This window comes from Myxocyprinus asiaticus, chromosome 28 (genome assembly GCF_019703515.2).
Source record: "Myxocyprinus asiaticus isolate MX2 ecotype Aquarium Trade chromosome 28, UBuf_Myxa_2, whole genome shotgun sequence".
NCBI lineage: Eukaryota > Metazoa > Chordata > Actinopteri > Cypriniformes > Catostomidae > Myxocyprinus > Myxocyprinus asiaticus.
In genome coordinates this window covers 32,289,397-32,314,339 of record NC_059371.1, presented here as the reverse complement: position 1 = coordinate 32,314,339, position 24,943 = coordinate 32,289,397, and the positions used below count along the sequence as shown (strand labels likewise).

The 24,943-nt window shown below is 40.8% G+C and overlaps 1 protein-coding gene across 1 annotated transcript in view; it reads right to left on the bottom strand.

The window, feature by feature from the left end:
* Positions 1-24,943, bottom strand: part of LOC127419296 (plexin-A1-like) — a 304,625-nt gene that overhangs the window by 52,213 nt on the left and 227,469 nt on the right. Inside the window, exons 16-20 of the mRNA XM_051660595.1 lie at positions 22,962-23,129; positions 15,786-15,879; positions 14,429-14,665; positions 11,629-11,772; positions 246-480 (exon numbers count right to left, since the gene is read on the bottom strand). Coding sequence (XP_051516555.1) covers positions 246-480; positions 11,629-11,772; positions 14,429-14,665; positions 15,786-15,879; positions 22,962-23,129 — 878 coding nt within the window. The remainder of the gene's footprint in view (positions 1-245; positions 481-11,628; positions 11,773-14,428; positions 14,666-15,785; positions 15,880-22,961; positions 23,130-24,943) is intronic.

Genomic DNA, 24,943 nt, shown 5'->3' with positions numbered 1-24,943 from the left:
CAAAGTTCTAAATTCTAGAATGGAGATCCATTCTAAACACTCTTTTTCACATTACAGGAAAGTAGTAAGGGGCTGTTCAAACAGGATGTGTTTTTGCACCAGTCTCCGCTGTTTTGGAATTCTTTTTCTCTGTAAACATGTGCTACACAGACACATCACGTCAACTAGTGGGAGAACTAATCGACTAGTCTGTGTAAACCTAAAGACATATATGAATTACAAGTAATTAATTCAAACAATCTCACCTTCTTTACACTCAAGAGCGACTCTAGATTCCAGATTGTCCATTTGTAGCTGAAGTCGTTTGAGAGTGCGGTCGGCGTCACGGGATTTGCGCTTATAGGCGATGAGCACAGCAATGATGACCAGCAAGAGGAGACCTCCACCTCCTCCAATCCCGATGATAGCAGGCAGGGTGAGAAGACTGTCGGAGTAGATCTGCAGCGTACCAGGGGAGTATTCGAACCCACCTGCCCGGATCTGTAACAATTACATTTTGCATTGACATATTTGGTAGCTTTTATCTAAAACAACTTAAACTACATTTAAGATATCCTTTTATCAGTTTGTCTATTTTATGTGAATCGAACCCATAAACATAGCTGTTGTTCGCGCCATGCTTTATCAGTTTAGCTACTGGAACATTGCCACTGTTTGCCACTTATTTCTTTATCTGATTTGCTTTTAATATTTTAGCAACACTGAAAAGTTTGGCAACACTTTACAGTAAGGTTCCATTTGTTAACATTAATTAACTGCATTAGTTAACATGAACTAATTATACTTATACAGCATTTATTAATCTTGGTTAATGTTCATTTCACCATATACTAATACATTTTTAAAATCAAAAGTTGTATATGTTAACATTAGTTAATGCACAATGAACTAAAAATGAACAATTGTATTTGTATTAACTAATATTAACAAAGATTTATAAATACTGCAAAACATTTATTGTTCATTGTTTGCTCATGATACCTAGTGCATTAACTAATGGAACCTTATTGTAAAGTGTTACCAAAAGTTTTTATTAGTATATGTGTTCCCTGGGAACCGGATCCATAACCTTGCAAACATTTGTGCCATGCTCTCCCCTAGGGATGGGTGGATCAATACTAAAATATCGATACTTCCGATACTGATGTGATATCAAGAATATCTATCCTCACATAAAAACACATTTTTCCTCACATTTTAACTAATGAGCTTATTATTTATATAACATGAATATTAATGCATCTCATAAGCTTCGAAGTGGAAAAAAAGAATTATATTAGTGAATTGTTGCATGGCACCAGAACTATTTTTACTTCCGCTCATCTAGCAGAAATGCTAAAATACACTAGCAGTCAGACAGCGCTCACCCTTTCAGTCATAGCGCTCGTTCAAAGAGGGAGCAGAGCTTTCCTGATGTAATGACAGAAAAACAGCATCTGGAGTTATTCACACAAAGTAATGACAAACTTAGACGTGACATTTATTATAATACTTGTGTGACCATTTTTACAGGCTTATTTAAATTGCTGAGTTGTTAAAACATTGATAATGATCTGTAATCCTCGTTAATGATACCCTTATGAAAACTACCCATGGATTTACTGTAGTAATATTGTATTAACCATGACTAGTAACCATGACTGTATAGTAACCATGTTCCCTATCTGTCACTCACTCGAAATTGTGTCGATGTAGTGACACTAGGGGTCACTCTTGGGAGCCCCAAACACCTCTGCTTTTTGAAAAAAGGCCAATGGGAATTGGCGAGTGGAATTTGCATGCTACTCCCCTGGACATACGGGTATAAAAGGAGCTGGTATGAAACCACTCATTCAGATTTTCTCTTTGGAGCAGAGCGGTTCTATTCATTGAGCTGAATTCACCCGCCGAGTTCATTCACCTCATATGCTGGACTTCACGGCGCATTTCAGAGGCTTCTCCCCCTCTGCACCCGTGGAGTGCAGAGATCGCCCCTGGGCGCTTCGGCAGAACATCAAAAGATATTTTCAAACTCTAAAAGAGCGGCACACACGGAACGTCTTTTTAAAGATGCCTTTCCGTTTGTGTGTTATTCCTGGTTGCGGTCGTTATCTCTCCGCTTCTGACAGCCACGATCGCTGTCTTACGTGTCTAGGCGCTGCCCACACGGAGACTTCATTCATGGATGGGTCTTGTCCTCATTGCGAGCACATGACCATGGCAATGTTGCGGTCGCGGTTTGCCTTCGTAAGAAAGCAAGCCACCCCAGCGGCTCCCTGCCTCGGTCCTTCTACCTACGGGTATGAGGCCGTGTCAGTTAGCACTGGGGGCGATTTGGGGACCCCAATGGGACCACCTCCGCCGGGTAACCCCCCAAAGACCTCCCATTCCTCAGCACGCTCGCTTGCCCTGGTTGGGCTCTCGGATGAGACCACCGGCTCGTCTCAGGGCGAGTTTGACCTCTTATTCGGGGCCCGGGAAGACGATGAGTTATCGAGCGCAGCATCGGAGAGCGGGCTCGTCCGCTCTGACGCGGAGGCTTCGGCTGGGCTTCCCCCTTTGGGCGTGCTCGCCCAGTCTCAGGCGAGACGGAGATAACGGACATGCTTTCCCGGGCAGCCAGAACCCTCCGTTCTCCCCTGAACCCTCGCGGCTTGATGATTGGTTCCTGGGCCCAGAGCGCTGCTCACGGCCGCACCCCGCTCTGGTTCCTTTCTTCCCAGAAGTGCATGAGGAACTTACAAGATCATGGGGGGCACCTTTTACTACCCGGTCCCGATTTTTCAGATCCCCTGCTCTCACTACCCTCGATGGTGGGGCGGCCAAGAGGTATTCGGTGATCCCCCAGGTGGATAAGGCGCTCGCGGTGCACTTGTGCCCGCAGAGCGCCACCACCTGGCGCCGGTGCCTGAAGCTCCCGTCCAGGGCCTGTAGGTTTACATCGTCTCTGATGGCTAAGGCCTACAGTGCCGCTGGACAAGCCACCTCCGCCCTGCAAGCCATGGCTCTCCTGCAGGCACACCAAGCCAAGGCGCTAAAAGAGCTGCACGAGGGTAGTTCTGACACGGGATTGATGCAGGAACTGCGCTCATGACCGATCTCACTCTCCGGATGACGAACGTCATGGCGCGGTCTCTCGGGCAGGCGATGTCCACCCTGATGGTCCAGGAATGCCACCTTTGGCTCAACCTGGTCGACATAAGAGAGGCTGACAAGGCACGGTTCCTTGACGCCCCCATCTCCCAGGTTGGCCTGTTCGGCGACACCGTCGAGGACTTTGCCCAGCAGTTCTCGGCGGTGAAGCAGCAGACGGAGGCCATTCAACACATCCTGCCCCAGCACGGCTCAAGACCCCGCACCCCGTCTGCTTGTCGCCAAGGGCGTCCTCCTGCAGCAACAGCACCAGCTCCGCCACAGCCCGCCCCCATGGCCCGGCCCCGGAGTGGAGCCCACCGCAGGAAGCAGATGCCACCCGTCTCACGGCTGGCTGCCAAGAACCAAGAGAGAAGCTCTCCCTGGTTCAGAGCATCTCTTTTCTCAGCTTGGAGTTGGACTCAGTCTCGATGATGGCGCGCCTCACAAACGAGCGCGCAGAGTCGGTGCTGAACTGTCTGAAGGCATTCAGACAGAAGACAGTGGTTCATATGAGACCACTTCAGCACTGGCTTCAGACTTGAGTCCCGAGATGGGCATGCCACCACGGGACACATCACGTGGTCATCACACCGATCTGTCACCACCTCTTCAGCCCTTGGACCGACCTTGCATTTCTACGGGCAGGGGTTCCCCTAGAGCAGGTCTCCAGGCGCATCGTGGTTACGATGGACGCCTCCAAGACGGGCTGGGGCGCCATATGCAACAGGCACACAGCCGCAGGCTCCTGGACTGGCCCGCAGCTGCGTTGGCACATCAACTGCCTCGAGTTGTTGGCAGTATTGCTCACCCTGCGGAGGTTCCAGCCGTTGATCCAGGGCAAGCACATGTTGGTCCGGACAGACAACACGGTGACGGTAGCATACATCAACCGTCAAGGCGGTCTACGCTCCCGTTGCATGTCACAACTTGCCCGCCATCTCCTCCTCTGGAGTCACCAGCGCCTCAAGTCACTACGAGCCACTCACATCCCGGGCGACCTCAACACCACAGCGGATGCGCTGTCATGACAGGTTACGCTCAGGGGAGAGTGGAGACTCCACCCCCAGATGGTCCAGCTGATTTGGAGTTGATTCGGTCGAGCACAGGTAGACCTGTTTGCTTCCCAGGAATCCTCCCACTGCCCACTTTGGTACGCCCTGACCGAGGCACCCCTCGGTATAGATGCGCTGGCACACAGCTGGCCCCATGGACTACGCAAATACGTGTTTCCCCCAGTGAGCCTACTTGCACAGACCCTGTGCAAGGTGAGGGAGGACAAGGAGCAGATCGTCCTAATAGCACCCTACTTGCCCACCCAGACGTGGTTCTCGGACCTCACGCTCCTCGCGACAGCTCCCCCTGTCGAATTCCCCTGAAGAATGGCCTTCTTTCTCAGGGACAGGGCACCATCTGGCTCCCGTGACCAGACTTCTGGAATCTCCACGTCTGGCCCTTGGATGGGATGCGGAAGAACTAAGTGGCCTACCACCCGCGGTGGTAGACACGATCACTCAGGCTAGGGCTCCCTCTACGAGGCGCCTGTATGCCTTGAAGTGGTGTCTGTTCGCTAAGTGGTGTTCTTCCCGACGCGAAGACCCCCAGAGATGCGCAGTCAGATTGGTGCTTTCCTTCCTGCAGGAGAGGCTGGAGGGGTGGCTGTCCCCCTCCACCTTGAAGGTGTATGTAGCCGCCATTTTGTCACATCACGAGGCAGTGGATGGTAAGTATTTGGGGAAGCACGACCTGATCATCAGGTCCAGGCAGCTATTTGTCTGCTTTGGTGGACAGCGGAAAGGAAGTGCTGTCTCCAAACAGAGAATCGCCCACTGGGTCATTGACGCCATTGTGATGGCATATCACTCCCAGGACGTGCCACCCCCCCGTGGGGCTACGAGCCCACTCTACTAGGAGTGTAGCGGTCTCCTGGGCCCTGATCAGTGGCACCTCTTTGGCAGACATCTGCAGAGCAGCGGGCTGGGCAACACCCAACACCTTTGTGAGGTTCTATAATCTCCGGGTTGAGCCAGTTTTGTCCTGTGTGTTGTCAGGTCCGAACAGGTAAGTTGTGGGACAGCTGGCTGGGTGTACCGCTTGCACATAGCGCCCTTCCCCTCCCATGAGGTGAAGACGTGCGCTTTTGACTCCTAGTTGTGTTCACAAGTTGTGATCCCTGGATGACTTTCCTCCTTAGGACTGTGACAGACGAGTTTGTGGATAAACTCGCTGTGGGCCCAGTACGTGTGCTAACTAGGCCCTGTACTAAAGTAGGTGCCCCACATGTGGTGGATCCCCGTAGGTGACCCCATGTGATATCTTTCGCTAAATCATTTCCCTGTCCCTGCGTCTTCCTTGGGCAGAGGTCCCTCTGTCCCCGGTCACCATGTTTGTAGAAACTCCTCCCCCCTCGGGTAGGACCTACCATGGGATTTCTCCACATGACATACTTCCGAAAAGACTCTGTAAGACTATGTGATGTGTTTCCACTCATCGGCGGGGTGTGGTCTCCGTGGGTCTTCCCCTTGGGATTGACACCCCCCCGATGTAGACATTTATGGCCCCCAGTCGGTTAACAAATTCCACTCTTTTTGGGGAGAAAAAAGAGGAAAAGAGGCCACGACTGGGCTAGCCTGTCCCTATTTTTTGGGCAGTCGACTTGTTCCCGAAGGACCGTTCGACGCTCATAACAGTGTTGGGGGAGGTTACGTGACAGCCTGGTGTGCTGGCTACGAGGCGCACAGCGGTCTGCCCGTCTCGCACCGCCAGTCCATGTAACACAGTTCAGCTAGTTGTGGCGTTTTGTATAGGGACCCCAAGTGTCACTACATCGACACAACATTGAGTGAGTGATAGATAGGGAACGTCCTGGTTACTTTTGTAACCTCCGTTCCCTGATGGAGGGAACGAGACGTTGTGTCCCTCTTGCCACAATGCTGAACTACTCACTGAAATGGCTCCTCAGCACAAAACCTGAATAAGTGGTTGCATACCAGCTCCTTTTATACCCGTATGTCCGGGGGAGTGGCATGCAAATTCCACTTGCCAATTCCCATTGGCCTTTTTTCAAAAAGCAGAGGTGTTTGGGGCTCCCAAGAGTGACCCCTAGTGTCACTACATCGACACAACGTCTCATTCCCTCCAACAGGGAACGGAGGTTACGAAAGTAACCAGGACGTTTTTTGTTCTTTTTGGCAGTAACCAAGGTTTTGATACAATTATCCATGGTTTTACTACAGCATTACTGTAGTATCCATATGGTAACTTGGTTTTAGTAATTGTAACCATATTATAATATCTATGGTTAATTCTGTGGTTTTATATATGGCTTATACTTACTATTTTTTTAAGGGTAAACAAAGCAGCCTAATAATTTTCTGCTTAGGCCTATATATATATATATATATATATATATATATATATAAAATAAGTAATTTTAGTTACTAATTTTATCCAAAGGATTTGTAAAAAACGCTATTTTTTATCGATATCGGTGATATTGGCCTAAAAGTACTTGGTATCGGATCGAAAAGAAAATAAGTAGTATCGCCCATCCCTACTTCAGGAACAATGCCGCACAGAACGGAATCAACTAACCCTTCGCTAAGCCCCGCCTTAAAAGCACTTCTGACCAATCCTGTCTTAGCAACTGTTGCCATTACTCTGACACACGTTTGCTATTTTCAAATGCAGCCTATGGAAGTGATGTGTGATTGAGTACTTTTAATCGAGTACTTCTGACTTTTTTATCAAAATAATAATAATAAAGAATCAAATAATAATAATAATAATAATTAAAAAATAAAACTTTATTGCCGGGTCATTCGTAATAGTGACAAATTACCCAGAGAGGATACCCGCAGTGTTTTTTTTTTTTTTTTTTTATATAATCTTTAAAAAAACAATAATAATCTGGAGAAGAGCATGTTATGGACTAAACTGTGTCATCCGTCATTCCCAAATGAACATATAACATCTGCAACGACACCTACATTTGCTACAAGGTAAATTAAAGCTAACAACTAAACATTTATTAATTTATGAATTGATTCAAGTCATAATTAAAGCGATTGTAAATAAATAGTTAGCAGCATCAAAATTAGTGTGTTATGAGATGTTATACACAGCTCTGTTCATATACGCTAATGATATTACATGTGGAATTGCTATTCAATTACGTTTTTCTCTTTACAAGTGACTGTAATCGTTTGCCTTGATTCTGATTCAAAGTCTCCACAGTTTTTAATCAAATTACTGTGTAATTTAACAATATCTCTTACAAAAAACGTCAGATAAATATGCATTACAATGTCACTCTTCATACCAGCCACCCACATAAAAATATTATATATTCCGTTAATGAGAATATTTGGCCAAAAACCGCGTTGTTCACCGCAATCTCCCATTCATTCCTATGGGGAGTTCTGAAGAGCAGTGATGGGTCGTTCATGAACGATCTTTTATGTGACTCAGAAGAACGAGTAGTCTCAGAGAGTGATTAGTTCATTTTATGTTGGCTGCACATGTGCATTGCGCAACCTCCGTTCGTTTGTTACGTGAAAACCGCATTGGCGCTGTGCAGGAAACAGAAATGATTAGTTCACCTTTCAACTCTTTTGGTCCGAGTCGTTTGTTCTTTTGTCACGTGACAGCCGTATACGCTATGCATTGTTCACACAGGAAACAGAAATGATTAGTTCACCTCTCGAGTCTTCTGGTCCGAATCATTCATTCTTTTGTCACGTGACAGCCATATACGCTATGCATTGTTCACAAAGGAAACAGAAATGATTAGTTTACCTCTCGAGTCTTCTGGTCCGAGTCATTCATTCTTTTGTCACGTGACAGCCATATACGCTATGCACATACGGCTGTCACGTGACAAAAGAATGGACGACTCGGGCAAGAAGAACTAACTATTTCTGTTTCTCAAAATTTGTCCTTGGCTACATTATAAATTTTTCCTTATTTGGACTATAATCAAAGTTTGCATAAGTAGACGTGTTGGGGGGAATTTGTCTATTGAAAATGTAACATTTTAAATATATTCTGCTCAAATGAACGAAATGACTTGAATAAAGATTCGTTCATTTTGCTAAACGAGACTCGGACCAACCGCTGAGGATGCCATATGCCCCAGGAGAGTAATAAAGTAAAATGATCCGATTTTCCCATCACTACGAAAGAGCTTGTCAGAGCATGCAACCGTAGTCAAGGGGGGTGGAGCTTAGTGAAGGGTCAATAACCAACAGTAAGGAAAGTTTTGGTACTGACAAATATGTGATTAGCATTAATAATTTTGTTGTGGTAATTCATTTGTGAAGAATCAACCTCTGCATTAAGAATGCAGCACCAGCTTTACACAACACCTTACTTAAAACTTTATGAGCCCATCACATTTGTGGGACAAGTAAAGGGATTGAAAAAACATTTAGATCAAAATATCCTTTTGATCTTTCATTCAAAATCACAAAAATCTAACCTTTAATTGAAGAAAAACAATTGAAACGGGAAATATCTCATTATTAAATAAATATTTTTCTCCAAAACACATTGGCCATAATTATTGGCACCCTTTTATTCAATACTTTTTGCAACCTCCCTTTGCCAAGATAACAGCTCTGAGTCTTCTCTTATAATGCTTAATGAGGTTGGAGAACACCTGGCAAGGGATCTGAGACCATTCCTCGATACAGAATCTCTACAGATCCTTCAAATTCAGAGGTCCATGTTGGTGGACTCTCCTCTTCAGTTCACCCCACACATTTTCTATGGGGTTCAGCTCAGGGGACTGGGATTGCCTTGGCAGAACCTTGATTTTGTGGTCAGTGAACCATTTTTGTGTTGATTTTGATGTTTGTTTTGGATCATTGTTCTGCTGGAAGATCCAACCAGGGCCCATTGTAAGCTTTCTAGCAGAGGCAGTCAGGTTTTGATTTTTTTATCTGTTGGGAGTCCATGATGCTATGTATACGAACAAGAAAAACAGCCCCACAACATTAAAGATCCAGCACCACATTTACCCATGGGCATTAGGTACTTCTTCATCTCTGTATGCACCAAACCCATCTCTGGTGTTTGCTGCCAAAAAGCTCTTTTTTTGTTTCATCTGACCATAGTACCCGGTCACATTTGAAGTTCCAGTAGTGTCTGGCAAACTGAATATGCTTGAGGTTGCTGTTGGATAAGAGCAGAGGATTTTTTTCTTGAAATCCTCCCAAACAACTTGTGGTGATATAGTTGATGTCTGATATTTTTTTTTTTTAGACTTTCTGACCCCAAGAACTAATTTCTGCGATTCTCCAGCTATGATCCTCGGAGATTCTTTGGCCACTTGAACCATCCTCCTCACTGTGCGTGGAGACAGTATAGACACACGTCCTTTTCCGGGCAGATTCTTAAGATCTCCAGTTTGGAACTTCTTAATTATTGCGCTGATGGTGGAAATGGGTATTTTCAATGCTTTGGCTATTTTCTTATAGCCACTTCCCATTTTGTGAAGCTCAAAAACCTTTTGCTGCACATCAGAACTATATTCTTTAGTCTAACCCACTGTGATTGATGATTAAGGGAATATGGCCAGTGTGTTACCTCATATTTATACCCTTGTGAAACAGGAAGTCATGGCTGAACAATTTCCTGTTCCTAGTCACCCAGGTGCACTAAAAAATGTAAAATATGAATGGAAATATACTTCAGATATATTTTACTCATAATATTTTCTAGGGGTGCCAGTAATTGTGGCCAACATGTTTTGGAGAAAAAAATATTTAATAATGAGATATTTCCCTCTTTCAATTGTTTTACTTCAATTAAAGGTTCGATTTTTTTGAACTTTTCTAATGAACGTTCAAAAGGATAAACGATGCAGATTTGTTTCACAGACTTCTTTGCTCATATTCACCAAAGGTGCCAATATTTTTGACCACCAATGTATATATATATATATATATATATATATATACTGTATATGCATACATATATAATTTTTTACATATACATTTTCAGTCACCATTCACTTACATTTTAGGAAAAAATATGCAAAGAAAGTAACATTCTGCCTAACATCTACTTTTGTGTTCCATGGAAGACAAAGTCATATTAATTTGGAAAAAAATGAGGGTGAGTTAATGATGCCAAAATTTTCATTTTTGAGTGAACTTTTAATTTAAGGACTAAACTACAAGTGAACTCTAGTGCACATATTGTAATACTGTATGTACACTGCACTGTAGGCATTGTGATCTGTCTTCAAATCTGCAGGGGCTCATGAGACCTCCACGGGTCAAAGGTCCAAGCCATACAAACTTTCCTAGAGAGACTCGCTCTAACAGGGGTCATGGCAGTCAACACAAAGCTGTGTGACAGACCAGGCACACAGCAGACACATTCACATTCACTACACACATGCATTCACACACACTAAATAAAGACTAATTCTCACACTGGCCAACACAAAAACAGAAACATGTGCACACATACAAAATCACACACTGATTGCCCCCAGATGTGATCCAATGTAGCAAACGCCTACTTGGGCGACCCCTAAGTAGGTCACTGTACATGGGACAAGAGCACAGCTGTGTCTGCCTCTCCCTGGCCTCGCCTCACATTGCCCCAAAATGCCACACGAGGACGGCAACGCAGAGAGACATGTCTATTTTTGAACCAGCATCTTTTAAAAAACGACTGCACAAACAGCTATTCCATACAATTTCTCTGAATTCAATGTGACACCTGCAGCTTTGCATGAAAATAATACAAATACAATGGTAAATATATTATTTTCGGAGCATTTCGCTTTAAGAGCCATCACAACGAATGATGCGCTCTGTCAAGATAAAGAGTGTGCTTTCAAGACATTTTTTTTTTAAGCATTCAGTTGGTGTTAGGTTGATTTTTTTAAGTGAGATGGCATATTCAACCTTTAGACAGTCGGTCAGTGTGAACTAGGGCTGGGCATTACAGCGAAAAATTCTATGACCATTTCTGAGTCATGATGCAAACAAATTGTTCAATTAGAGTTCTGAATCGATTCATTGAAATGGGCAGCTTAAACTGATTCTCAGAAATTTAACTGAAGTTAACATCAGAGACTATTATCTCTGTCTTAAAGCAACAGTTCACCCATAAATTAAAATTCTGTCATCATTTACTCGATCTCATATTGTTCCAAATCCATATGACCTTCTTCAGTGGAACACAAAAAGAGTGGAAAGGAAAGGATTTTTGTGTTCCTGAGAAGGAAAATTCATACAGGTTTGGAACAACATGAGGTCATTTAAATGATGACAGAATATCTTTAACACTGTGAAGGAAGGATCACACAACTAGTCGAATGACATTGTCTTTATGAAACTAAAAGCCAAAAAAGGTATTTTAAATCATCACAATATTGACAGTGTTGTCGTGTATACCAATATCAGCGAACATCAAATGAATCACAAATTATATTGAATAATCATGAATATTCAATATTTGCACATCACTGGTGTGAACTAGATACAGTGATATACGTACCGTAACTTTATGTTGGCCAGTGAGGTTAGGCCACTCGCAGAGCAACTGGGTTTCCGAAAGTGTAAGAACACATGGTGTCTCTCCGATAAACACAGTGTAGTTAAGCCTGGAGTTACCTGGAGCTGCTGGAATCAGATTACGACCCTAAAATAAAAGGAAAAGATATCCTTAGATAGAACTGAACAGAAAACATAAGATTCCAAGACATTCATTGTTTGTACAGTACATGAGAAAAGTCAATGTGAAACGCATTTTGAAACCCACTTCCATTATCTAACGTATTTTTGCGTGAAACAGGATATTTAATGTGCAAAATTTGTATCGATTGGAAAGTGATGGTAGTGTGTAAAGTGGGCTTTACATACCAGAATCGAACCCGGTGGTTGCAGGGCAGGGGTTAAAAAGTAAGGGGGATCCGTGACATGAGTTGTAAAGCTTCAGAGGCGGAGCAAGATAACGTAGATAAACTTTGAATAACAGCACAATATGACCAGGACCGTGCATTAAAGGAATAGTTCACCCAAAAATGAAAATTCTCAATTTACCCACCCTCATGCCATCCCAGATGTGTATGACTTTCTTTCTTCTGCAGAACACAAATGAAGATTTTTGGAAAAATATCTCTGCTCTGCAGGTCCATACAGTGCAAGTAAATGGTGGCTAGAACTTTGAAGCTCCAAAAAGTACATAAAGGCAGCATAAAAGTAATCCATACAACTCCAATGGTTAAATCCATGTCTTCAGAAGTGATATGATAGGTGTGGGTGAGAAACAGATTTAATAATATATTAATATTTAAGCCCTTTTTTACTATAAATATCCACCTTTGACCAGCCCCGACCAGTAGGTGGCGATATGCACGAAGAATGTGAATCGCCAAAAAACAAAAGAAGAAGAATGTGGATTTAGAGTAAAAAAGGACTTAAATATTAATCTGTTTCTCACCCACACCTATTTTATCGCTTCTGAAGACATGGATTTAACCACTGGTGTCTTATGGATTACTTTTATGCTGCATTTATGTGCTTTTTGGAGCTTCAAAGTTCTGGTCACCATTCACTTGCATTGTATGGAGCTGCAGAGCTGAGATATGAGAAAAATCTTTGTGTTCTGCAGAAGAAGGAAAGTCATTCACATCTGGAACATCATGAGGGTGAGTAAATTCACCCTCATGTCATTAATTTTTGGGTGAACTTTTCTTTTAGGAAAGTAAATAGTGTCAATTCTGATTTCACATTGACTTTAAAGTCCTTTTCACATGACTTGTGTCATGCTATTTTACTATTTATTAATAATTTACCTTTATTACGTGATTATTTTAAAGCGTTATTTTTAAATATTTTCTTTATTGTTTGTTTGCGATGCTGCTCTCTTGACTGCTAGGCTTCCAATATGAGCGTATTATTTTAAAGGTACTTTCGACAAATTATTGGCAATCGACAGAATGCCACAGATCCTATCCATGGACATTGCATTAAAAATAACCCAGAATACTCCTTTAAGGCACTGGAATGAGATAACACAGAATATACACATAATAGTCATGGTCTTTTCTTGTCAGAGATAAATTTAGCATCACACAACCTAGGACATGTAAAGGTCATGTAGATATTGATTTAAAAGAGAAAAGACAAACCCCAGAGGCTTTAACAGATATGAACACCCAGAGGCTTTAACAGATATGAACGTATCTCGCGACTGATCTCCTCCATGGAGATAAACAGGGAAAATAATGGCCGAAATATTCTCTGGCCACATGGACAGAAGGAAGAAAATAGTAGGAATGTTGCTGAACAACAATAAAGCACTGACACTCCAACCCCCATCTCTCCATCATCAACATTTAAGTGAGGCACGGCATGATGCTTTTTAATGCAAATTCTGCTCGCTCTTCTCTTTCTCTCTCACTCTCTCATCTCATCCGCACCGCCAACCCCAGATCAAATTAGATGAGAAATTAATTGCATGGAGAATGCGATGCATCTCCAGAATATCTCTGATTATTTCACCAAATTGCATTTTCGTATTATTCCTTCACTTTGCTAATGCACCGAGTTGTTTTCTCTCCCTCCCAATAAGCCGGGCGGGGGATCAGGCATTAAGTAAAAAGGTTTCGTTAATAAATTTCCATTTAACAAAGAAATATCACTTGACATGGTTAGACTCACACCTCAGTGGGTGTAAAGAAAAGAGAGGCTTTCATAATTGGTGAAACCAGCTGGTGTCTGTGATCAGCATTTTGAAGTTTAGAAATGAAGGGCAAGGAGTACATAGTTACTGTATGTCAGAAAAGTTGTCTAAAGGGTCATTCAGGCCGAACGCGTTCTTGCGTTAAAGAAACGCTAGATGTAGCGCAATGAACAGAACAGAATTCAGGTATCTTGAGAGGCATTTTTAAAAGTTGAAGTCCTTTTAACTTGACACAGTGTCTTAAAAACACAGCACGTCATGCACGTCCTGACTGGTTGGCTGAAGATAACATGTAGTTACCTAATATTACTCTGTACTTTCCTTGGTAAATACACTGTAAGTATACTGAATGTACACATACTGTAAAATAAAGTGCAACCACAATACTTTATTAAATATTATTGATACACTGTATATGTTGCTTGCCAAAAAAAATATTTCGTTGGAATACATGGCTAATTCTGAATGGCTGTCAATGGAGAAATATGCTTAAAGGAAACAGATGGTGTAGTTATTGCATTGACCAGCAGGGACTAACTAGGTTAGGTTACACTGGCGCTAACCTCACTTCCTATATACCCATAAATCCATCAACCACTTCCTGATTTACCTTCAGAATGAGGGGTGATGTTGGTTTGAGCTCCAAAATGCCTGTAGGACTGAGCGGCTCAAAGACAGGGTCTGGGTAGTAGCTGAAGCTCTCGTTGACAACCACGAGAGCGTGGACGTTGTCCATGTAGAAGCCGATCTCGTCCGGTCCACTGCCAGTCTCCGCAAACCCTCTCTCAGAGTCGGCTACCGACGGTGCCAAACAGACCATGATGGAGTTGTTAAAAACTGTGCAGTTCTGAGAAAAAAAGGATGATAGAGAGATAAAAGGTAAGATGGAGAGAAATATGAAAAAAAAAAAAAGATAATGAGAGCGATAGATTCTCTGTACCAAAAGCATTATTTTCAGGTATCATAAGCACACTTTGGACGCAAAGTCTGTTAGTATAAAAAGCTAAGCATCTTAAGATACCCTATCTTGGCCAAATTATACGGCAGCATAAAAAAAAAGTTACGTGTATTTATTTTTTTATTTTTTTACCCAACATTTATGTGTGCTATGTATTTTTATGCTTGTAAGATTATCAAATCATTAGTTTAGCAACATGCTAACATCAAACTCTACTCTTGCACTTTTGTGCAAAATGCTGAAAAAAAAACAACAACAAAAAACCAGCTAAAAGCATGGGAGCTTTTGTAAAACAGACATTCAGATGTTTCCTTTGATGGAAACCTTAGGAGAAGAGAGTGAAGGGGGAGCTCTAACCTCTTCAACAGAAAGAGGAAGAACCTTTGACTGAAAAAAAAAAAAAAAAAAAAACCTCTGTAAGACAGAGAGAAATATGTACAAAAAAGAGAATGAGAGAGATAGATTTTCTGTTCCAAAACCCTAGTGAGCTGCCTACGGAGGTATTATTTTAAGGCATCGTAGGCAATTTGGGCGCAAAGGATGTTAGCATAAAAGAACAAAGCATCTTAAAATACCTTGTTTTGGACAAATTCTAAGGCAGCATAAAAATTTAAATAATAAAAAAATAGTTGTGTAATAAAAAAAATAAATAAAATTATTTTACCCAACATTTGTGTATGCTATGTATTTTTATGCTTGTTAAAATCTCAATTTGTTCGCTTAGCAACATGCTAACATCAAACTCTAATCTTGCGCTCTTTTATAAAATGCTGAAAAAACAGCTAAAAGCATGGGAGCTTTTGTAAAACAGACATTCAGATGTTTCCTTTGATGGAAACCTTAGGAGAAGAGACTGAAGGAGGGAGTTCAAATGATCTACAACAGAAAGAGGAAGAACCTTTGACTGAAATAAATAAATAAAATAAAAACAGGAACACACAGAAAAAGAACAGTGCCAGAGGTGTGGAAGGCAGAAATCTCAGAAATGGACGGGGAAAAAGATACATACATGGAAAGACTCAGCAGAACCGTACTTGGCACGGATCTTGGGCTCATTAATGGTGGCCAGGTTGGTGCCACTGATCGTCAACAGAGTCCCACCACTGGACAGAGAAACAGGAAGCCATTGTCAAAACAGGTGATTTGGGCGACACTTTCACTCATTGGCTATGTTTGGAATGGAATGGACTGTATAATGCCTGCTATTTTTTTTTATTTATTATAATTGGCATTATTCCATGATAAACATTTCAGTAGTAAGCTGTTCTAGTAAACAGAAGTATGCTATATTGCATGCTATATTGTTGTCACATGACCTCATCATGTCACACGTTTAATTAATTGGAAATTAAAATGGTTATTTTGCATTTTTAATCTAATTTTGTGTAAAAATATGTTCACTTTTGCAAATCCGATCATATAATATCTCAAGATATATAATGCAGCAATAGTAAGAGAAGTCTGTTAGTATGTTATTCTGAACATAGCCACAAACACGCTGATACAGTCTAGCTCAACATTCCACCTTTAAATCTGAGGAAATATCATTCTATCACGATTTTCATCCCAAAGGGATGCAGAACAGAGCAGAGGTAATATATCCCATCATCACTTTGGCGATGAGAAACAAAGGGTTTTTGTGAAGAGGCATTCAAAATCAAGTTCTCCCTCTACATATGTGGCATCCATTAAATGAAAGAGTCATACGGAAGTTGTAACAGATGCTGAGATAAGGTGATATGCTTATTTAGAAACCCCATGAAATCAAAATTGTAGTTTCTGTGGGACTGTGACTTTCAGTCCATGTTTGTCAGCACCTATACTATGCTAGTGTACTCCTGTACATCAGGCTCATCCTACCACATTTGTGGGAACCTGCTTGCCTGCAACACAATACATGTGTGGAGTTCTTTCAATTTCTCTCCTTTCAATGTTTCTTACTGTATCTCTTTGTATGTCTCAGCGAAAAAATCCCTCTTAACTCAGGTACAAGCTTCAGGGAACAGGAAATAAGGCACTGCCTTCAAATAGACCTTCCTCTATCTAGAAGGATCTCTCACCCGAGTCAGATACAACCCTCTCTGCCTTCAAGAAAAGTCGTGCAATAAGGCCAGAAACATTCCCTACGCAAGTGTGTAAATGCATATGTGATGCTTGTCCAAAGCGGTTCAGCTGTTCATACTTAACATGCATTCTTTTGTTGCAGCAACAAACCTCCGTACACAAGAGGGCAATAGAGTTACCTTCAAATGTCTGTGTCATTAAACCAGAGGTGTTATTATTCATGTAAACTAGCTATAGATGTTGGTTATTCATGTTTTTGAGACATTACAGACATTACAGCTGATTTTCTATATAGCTGCTTTGGAACAATTTGTATTGGTGAAAGCACAAATAGCCTCTGAAAGTAACCTTTTTTTTTTCTCAATGTGAAAATGTACAGTAAATATAGGATTTGTAATGAAAAATTAGCGCTATTACCCACTATAGTGGTCATTGTGTTTAACAGCGTGCTGTTTCGTGATAAATCGCTCAAATTTAAATAATGGCATATCGGATGAAACTAGTGATGTCACATGACTATGTACGTCGAAAGTTTAACCCTTTACTGACAGCCCAGAGTCTTCTGAACTGAGATCAGTCGGTTTAAATTAATTAAAATTAGGCGTTGCGTCTAGCGAAGCCAAAACACAATGTCCGCGAAGAAGGACTCGGGGTCTCACAAGGTTAAATCAATTTTGCATGGCAAGAAGTGTTTGCATTCATGTACTTGCATATTCTTTTAAGCTTAAGTGTGTAATTTCTGTGCCATTAGTGTCACCAAACAGAATTACAAAAATAATTGCCATTTTATTTCTTTTTTCTTTTTTTTGATTTTCTCCCCTTTTTCTCCCCTAATTTGGAATGCCCAATTCCCAATGCGCTCTAAGTCCTCGTGGTGGCATAGTGACTCAATTCGGCTGGCGGAGGACAAATCTCAGTTGCCTCCGCATCTGAGACCATCAATCCACACATCTTATCACGTAGCTTGTTGAGTGTGTTACTGTGGAGACATAGTGCATGTGGAGGCTTCACACTATTCTCCGGCATCCACGCACAACTCACCACGCGCCCCACCAAGAGCGAACCACATTATAGCGACCACGAGGAGGTTACCCCATGTGACTCTACCCTCCATAGCAACCGGGCCAATTTGGTTGCTTAGGAGACCTGGCTGGAGTCACTCAGCACACCCTGGATTCGAACTTGTGACTCCAGGTGTGGTAGTCAGCGTCTTTACTCACAGAGCTACCCAGGCCCCGGTAATGATCGCCATTTTCACACAGATTCCCGAAAACTCCCCATCTTCCATTGTTTGTACAAACTGATAGTCCTGCCCCAAACTCACACCATTGGTTGAGCCACTGTTTCCGTGTTAGGTTGGATAAGTCAATAATTTAAAAATACTAAATATCTGCCGATTTGTCTGCCTTGCAAGTCTTGGCAATATATCAGTCGACCACTAGTTTTGAAAATGTGACAGAGGTGCAGTGTTACACTTTTAGGTGAAATCAATGCATAAATGGCTTTTTTATAGTTGTATATTAAGCTGGTATGCTAGAAAATTTTACCATCGGAAAAATTACATCAGCTAAGCCCTAACTGTTTTCAGTCTATCTTTTGGTCTCAGCATTCATCTAGTTTCTTGCTCTTTGACATTGCTGTATGTTCTTTTAGCTGCAGTTTTCTGCCTTATCTAAATGCTGAATCGGCTAAAGACACTAATTTGCCTAAGGTTTCCAATTCCCAAGTCCTCAGAAAATCCACTTGTGTTCACAAGCTTGCTGACATAGACGGTTTATGAGTTTGAGTCCTTAACCATACCACTGCTGATGTCTCTGCCTGTTTGCCTATGTGACGCCTGCTGTGCCGTGGCCCTGAAGGGCATTTTCAGCTCAAATCAATACAGCTTCCCTCAGCATGCACTAACAGGCTTTAGGGCCACAACTTTTGGCTTCTAGTTATGTCTGTTTGAGCTGGGGGCAACTTTTGTACAGACGCAGTCATTTCCGATATTGATTTGATTTTTTCATGATTTTCACTGTCTTCACTCCCATAGGTAGTTGGGTGCTTTTGCATAAAGTTTATGAAAACTCTGCTTAACTTTATTGTTTCGGAACAGTCACGATGCCTCAGGTTGGCAACTCTCATTGAAAATTAATGACTTCCAGTAGGCTTTGTTGTGGTAGATAACTGTAATTTGAACACCCCTTAAAACTTTCTCCTAACCAGTTGCTTTCAGAAGTTTCCAGTGTCAAGTAATTTTTCACACTGAAAGTGAAGTACAAATTGACAAAATTACAGCTAACTAGACCATATTTGATGTGTATTACTGTGGAATTTTGGACTAATCAGATTTCACTGTGGGCGGTGCTACCCCGCATGAAGCTACAACAAAGAAACCTAGTGAACTACAAATTTCTTGTCACTTGTCGGATCGGATTTAGAGATCGGATTTTAGAGATTGTTGCTTTGCCATATTGAGCCTGGTTAATACACTGTGTGACCCAGACCATAATTCTCTATCAAAAATCATCAATTTCATCTTCAAATATTGTTATACAAACAAAAAGTAACATCAAATAGTGCATAAAGTCAATATCTTCGCAGTATAACTTTACATTTTTCTCCTTTGTGCTTTATGGTAGTGTAATGGTGAGAGAGAGAAAGAAAGAGAGGGAGTGTTGAGAGCATCTTTTCAGCTACAGGCTTTTAAAGACTTCACTCCACAGCCCGCAGGAGTAGTAGAGTCGCAGGTGATAAGTGCTCTGTCCCGCCTGCCTCATCTGACACCGGTGATGGTGTTTTTTTAGACTTGATGTTGATGTTTCACCCTTGACACCAACAGGCCAGACATGTTTTAGTGCAAGTCGCTGCTCCTCTCTGGAAAGCTGCAAAAAAAAGTCCTGACAGCAGCTCTGCTCGCAGGTGGCGACGTCTCACAGTGTGAAGGGAGCAATGCCAAAAACAATCTCATTTTTCACCCTCTTAATGTGTTTTTCTCATGTGTCAACAGAAGCTGTAACACAAATAACTTGGTATCGATTTCCATTACTTCTTTGTTGTTCTAGCTTTCCCCATGTTTCCCAAGAAACAACTACACTTTTTACATTTTCTTTAGAAATTATGCTAAGGTTGCAAGGATGTTGTTATGTGGTTGCTGAAGTGTTATGAGTGGTTTTAAAGCATTTTCTATGCATCCGGTTGCTAGGGTGTTCTGGGTGGTTGCTAAGGGGGTTGCAAGGTGTTTGCTTTTTTGCTCATGTCAAAATAGCTCACCCTCAATTCTCTATGACACTCTCTTCCCTAATTATTGCTCGGATCCCTAGTCTATGGGTTTTTCGCCTGTTTTATCGTCCATCAGATTCAAATTGTAAATCTGATCTTATTAAACAGTTTTTAAGTTAATAGGGTGATTCTCACGAAAGCTGTCAAGAAAATGTCCTGGTCCTTTTTTACTCCAAAATAAAAAATAAAAAAATAAATAAAAATAAAACAAAAATAAGAAATGTAATTTTGCATATAGAAAATGAAGCCAAGTTTTAGCGCCATGAAGATTGTTTACATCGTGACATTAATTCATGACAGTTACGCACATTTTACCCACCAATTTTCATTACCACAGTGGAAAAAAAAGATGGTCATTATGATATATTCATTACCGCAATGTGCAAACAATTATATCGGTTTTTTTTACATTTTACAGTATTTATCCATCATAGAAGAACTTAGTGCACCACTGGTACTGACTTTTATTTTCACAAATTTAAATAAATAATTAAAATTTTAAAAATGTACAACGTCATCTTTTTTTACAGTAATACAGTAAAAAAAAAAAAAAAAAATTTGTTACAGTAATGAGAAACATAATTGAAAACAATGTGAACTGTAAAAAAAAAAAAAAAAAACATCCAGACGCATTGCAGTAATATAAATGTCTTGAAAATAGTGTTACTATGCAAAACAATTTAATCGTCCTGAATATAGGCTTCATTTTCTTTATGGAAAATATCATTTAATTGCTTTTGTTTGTATTGATTTGTTTAGTTTGCACTGATTAGGGACATCAGATGAAAATTAGGTATTGGCTAAATCTGACACATCTACATGAGTGAGATGTTTGATTAATGTGTATTGTCCCTGACAAATAAATAAATACATTAAATGAAAATGAAATTATTTGGTGTTAAATATAACCAGAATATTATCTTGACAGGTTTCGTGAGAATCACCCAACAGCACACCTCTTCTCAACAAGTTGCACGATTTAAGTTATCACTCTTTTCCATAATGCAATGCGTTTAGCTGAAATTTGAACTTGTGTCATCTACATGAGCACCACTGAGCACATGTGCCTACTGCTAAACCATGGTTCCAACATTGTCATCAATCTTTCATTCTTCTCTGGTGTCATGGTCAGTGGCAGGCCGTGCATTAAATTCTAGGCCTTCAGTGTGATTCATGCCATTAAAAAAACACAGTTTCACAATGAATAAGACACTATATGCCTTTGGGCATCATACATTATGTCGCAGCTAACTAATAATACCAATTGACATTTTAAAAACATGTCCACGCACGAAAGTCAGAACTTGAAATGACACTTAATGCTCAAGCAAGCCTAATTTTAACTGCAGCTGTTCTTCCAAACAGACATTCAAAAATCATAATTTTTCATATGAATCTACCAAGGAGGTCTATAATACCTGGAAAAATCTATCTAATAATATTTGCGATTTAAATGTTGCTTGTAATAAATTTCATTTCGTCAGGGTACACGGTTATGCTGTGTTCCATTCAAGTTGGAAGTGGGATATTCTTACTTGATATCTCCGACCATAAATGCATTCCATTCCCCGAAATTTGGAAGATGACGTTTAAGGAAACAAAACTGCAATGCTCCCGTTAGCTTAGCAGGGGTTTGACTCTCATTAGAGATGTCTCCTAGCAACCCAACTGATAAACAATGCTGCAGCACTAGCATTTGTGCTTCAGGTGTACAATTATCAAAAGAGATTATAATGTTTTATACACCTGTTTCTGCAGCAGGCGTTTGCTAAACAAGCTTTAAAATCATGTAATGTGGAAACGAACTCATTTATCAATATTACTTAATAAAGTGAATGTTTATCTCTCACTTTGTATATCTCCCTGAGTGTCGACATGTTTGTGTGACATCATGCCCCTGCATCTCGGTGAAATCAGAGTTGAGAATTTCTGCACAAGCCTACAAGTTGTAATTCTGACTTCAATATGCATTCCGTTGCACTTTTCCTACTAGAAATTGTAAAATCCTACTTTCCAAGTTGAATGGAACGCAGCACTACTTTACAAAACTTGATCCGACACTGAATTCTCAAGCAGCTTAATTCACATTTAGAAAACTCCTGATGTTGCTATAACAATGCAAAAAGCACTTACAAATTTGCTTGAAGTGAAAATCAGTCCTTCTTTCCTGTTTAATAAATTAAGCAATCACACGGTCATGCAGAACATCTCATATTTTTAAATCCATAAGGATCTCTTTCTCAATGGCGATAGTGGCAGTAATGACAGTCGACTCGTCAGCAAGATCTCGCGCTCTTCGCTTTCAAATTATGTCACTTAAAGCGTGATTGTGTCACTCAAGGCCAGCTAGAAGGCCTCGACCAGGACATATCCTAAAGATCACACCCACCAAGAACAAATAAATCAATCTGATTGGCTGATGAATCTGACAATCTGACTTTAGTTGCTCATTCATTTGCACTGTTGAGGGATTCTGTAGAAATTCTGAAGGCCTGAGGGGATGGAGCTCAGACTCACGCGCTGCTTCGGCTAAGGTGCTCAGCTTCGGGCATATGATTTGTAAAAAAGTTGTCACGCTTCACTTGTAAGTATCAAGGAATAAATTCTGACTGGATAAACTTTTAGTTTTTCTCTGTTTGTTTGTAGATTAATTAAGAGTGGAAAGCGATTAAAAATACATAGGCAAAAAGGAGATTGAGAATGAAAGGATGAAAAATATTTATTTTTTTGGCATGTTAGCCCAGCAGAGAAGGCTTTGCTGGCCCTGAGAATTTGCCACTGGTCATGGTTATGGTTACTAATACAAACACACAAATTCTGACTTAGTAAAGTTTTATGATGTCGTGTGGTCATCTACCTTGCGATGCTCCAGTCCGGGTCTATCTTCAGGACAGAGGGGTCTTCTGTGTAATTAAAATTCACCTCAGGATTCCTCAGCTCAGCGGAGTCAATGTCCACCATGACCGGAGTGCTTCCAGAGTTCATGCCGGCTGGGGTCACGCACACAATCTCTTTAGAAGTCCGTCTACAGTTATGGAGGAAATGACAAAAGCGTTACAAGAATGTTTACTACAATGCTCATCATAATCAAACGTGTGTGTCTTTAAAGTGTCATCAAATTCATATTTCAACGTGACACAGATTCTGTACTCAATAAGAGTTAAGTATGTTTGATGAAGCTTCAGGATGTGTGTTAACAGCCATATGGGACACAATACAGTTTCAAAGACTTCGGGTCTGTCTATCTCTGTCTGTCTGCTTCTCTCTCTCACTTCCTTACTGGAGACATGGCTACAATCTCCATGCACATTCCCTTAGCATGTTGCCATGGGAACCCTTTTTAAGATGCACACCCCAGAAATCCTCAGAAGGCTGCACATATTTTGACAAGGCAGTTGTCACAAACAAAATAAGATGGAAGCGAGTGGAAAGGATAAGCTACTGAATTTCCTCAAAGGTAAAATATATGGACATTCAACGAAACGTATTAAATGCAAAAATTGCTTTGGGATATTTGCAAAGATTTTGCATTTTAAATGTGTAATTTGTATTACAGACATGTGGAATAAATGTAATACAAATTCACGGGATATTATGAATGGAAGACACAAAGCACACAGGGAAAATAAAGAAACGAGGGCATATAAACAGACTTACACACTCACGCACGCCCTAATCGCACCGCTGTCACGCATGATTTTATCACCTTGCAGAATCATATCCCCCTTGTACCCAAAGAGGTAGCACTTTGCAATACCTGCGTTATCGCAGAATAGCCTTTCTGTTTATCTTTTTGTATTAATGGTAGCTTGTTTCTAATAGGATAATTAATAGTAATATAAATTAATAGTATATTTTATTCATATTTGTTTTTTGTTTTTATAATTTGAAGCAAAAGGGAATTTTTTGACTTAATTACACAATGGATAAGTTCGAAAGCTTATTTATCACTTACACATAGTTGAAGAAGTAGTAAAATTGCTGTGATTACAACTGTTATTACTATGCTAGGCTAGCAGGCTAATTAGTCAGTGTTATGCTAAGCTAGCAGGCTAATATGATAGTGGTATGTTAAGTTATTAGGATAACTAATCTTGCAAGCTAACTGAAAAACATTGGGCCTTACTCATAAAACACGTGCAAAACAAATTTGTGTGTAAATAAATATCAAAAACATTTTGTGTAAATTGCCCCACTGATTTATTTTTTTTACGACTGTAATAACTTGCATAGGATATATGCTAAGCTAGCAGGCTAACTAGTCAGCAGTATACTAAGTTAGCAGGCCAATTGATTAGCAGTATGTAAGCAAGTAGGCTAACCAGTTAGCTTGCAAGCTAAATGAAAAATAGGGCCTTATTTATGAAACACGAGCAGAACAAATTTGTGTGTAAATCGATAGTAAAACCATTTTGTGTCAATTGCCCTACTGAACTCATTTTTTTAGGATTGTAATAACTTGTGTAGGGTATATGCTAGACAAGTGTCTGACCAATCAGTGTTATCTTAAGCCAATCTGCTAGTGTGTTGCTAAATCAGTAGACTAACCGGATAGCTTGCAAGCTAACTGAAAAACATTGGCCCTTTTTTTATGACACATGAGCAGAAAAAAGTTGTATGTAAATCAACAGTAAAACCATTATTTCGTAAATTGCCAACTGTTTTTTTGTTTTTGTTTTTTTTTTACTTCTAACCACTTCTACTGAGAAATAAGCATTGCAGTCACTAAATGTATGCATTTTTATTGCTAAAGCACTCTTGAATTTATTCTAAATCAATAAGTTGGTGACAAGGTGTCTTGGAAGCCAGTCTGAATCTAGTTCCTTACAAGGTACCTTC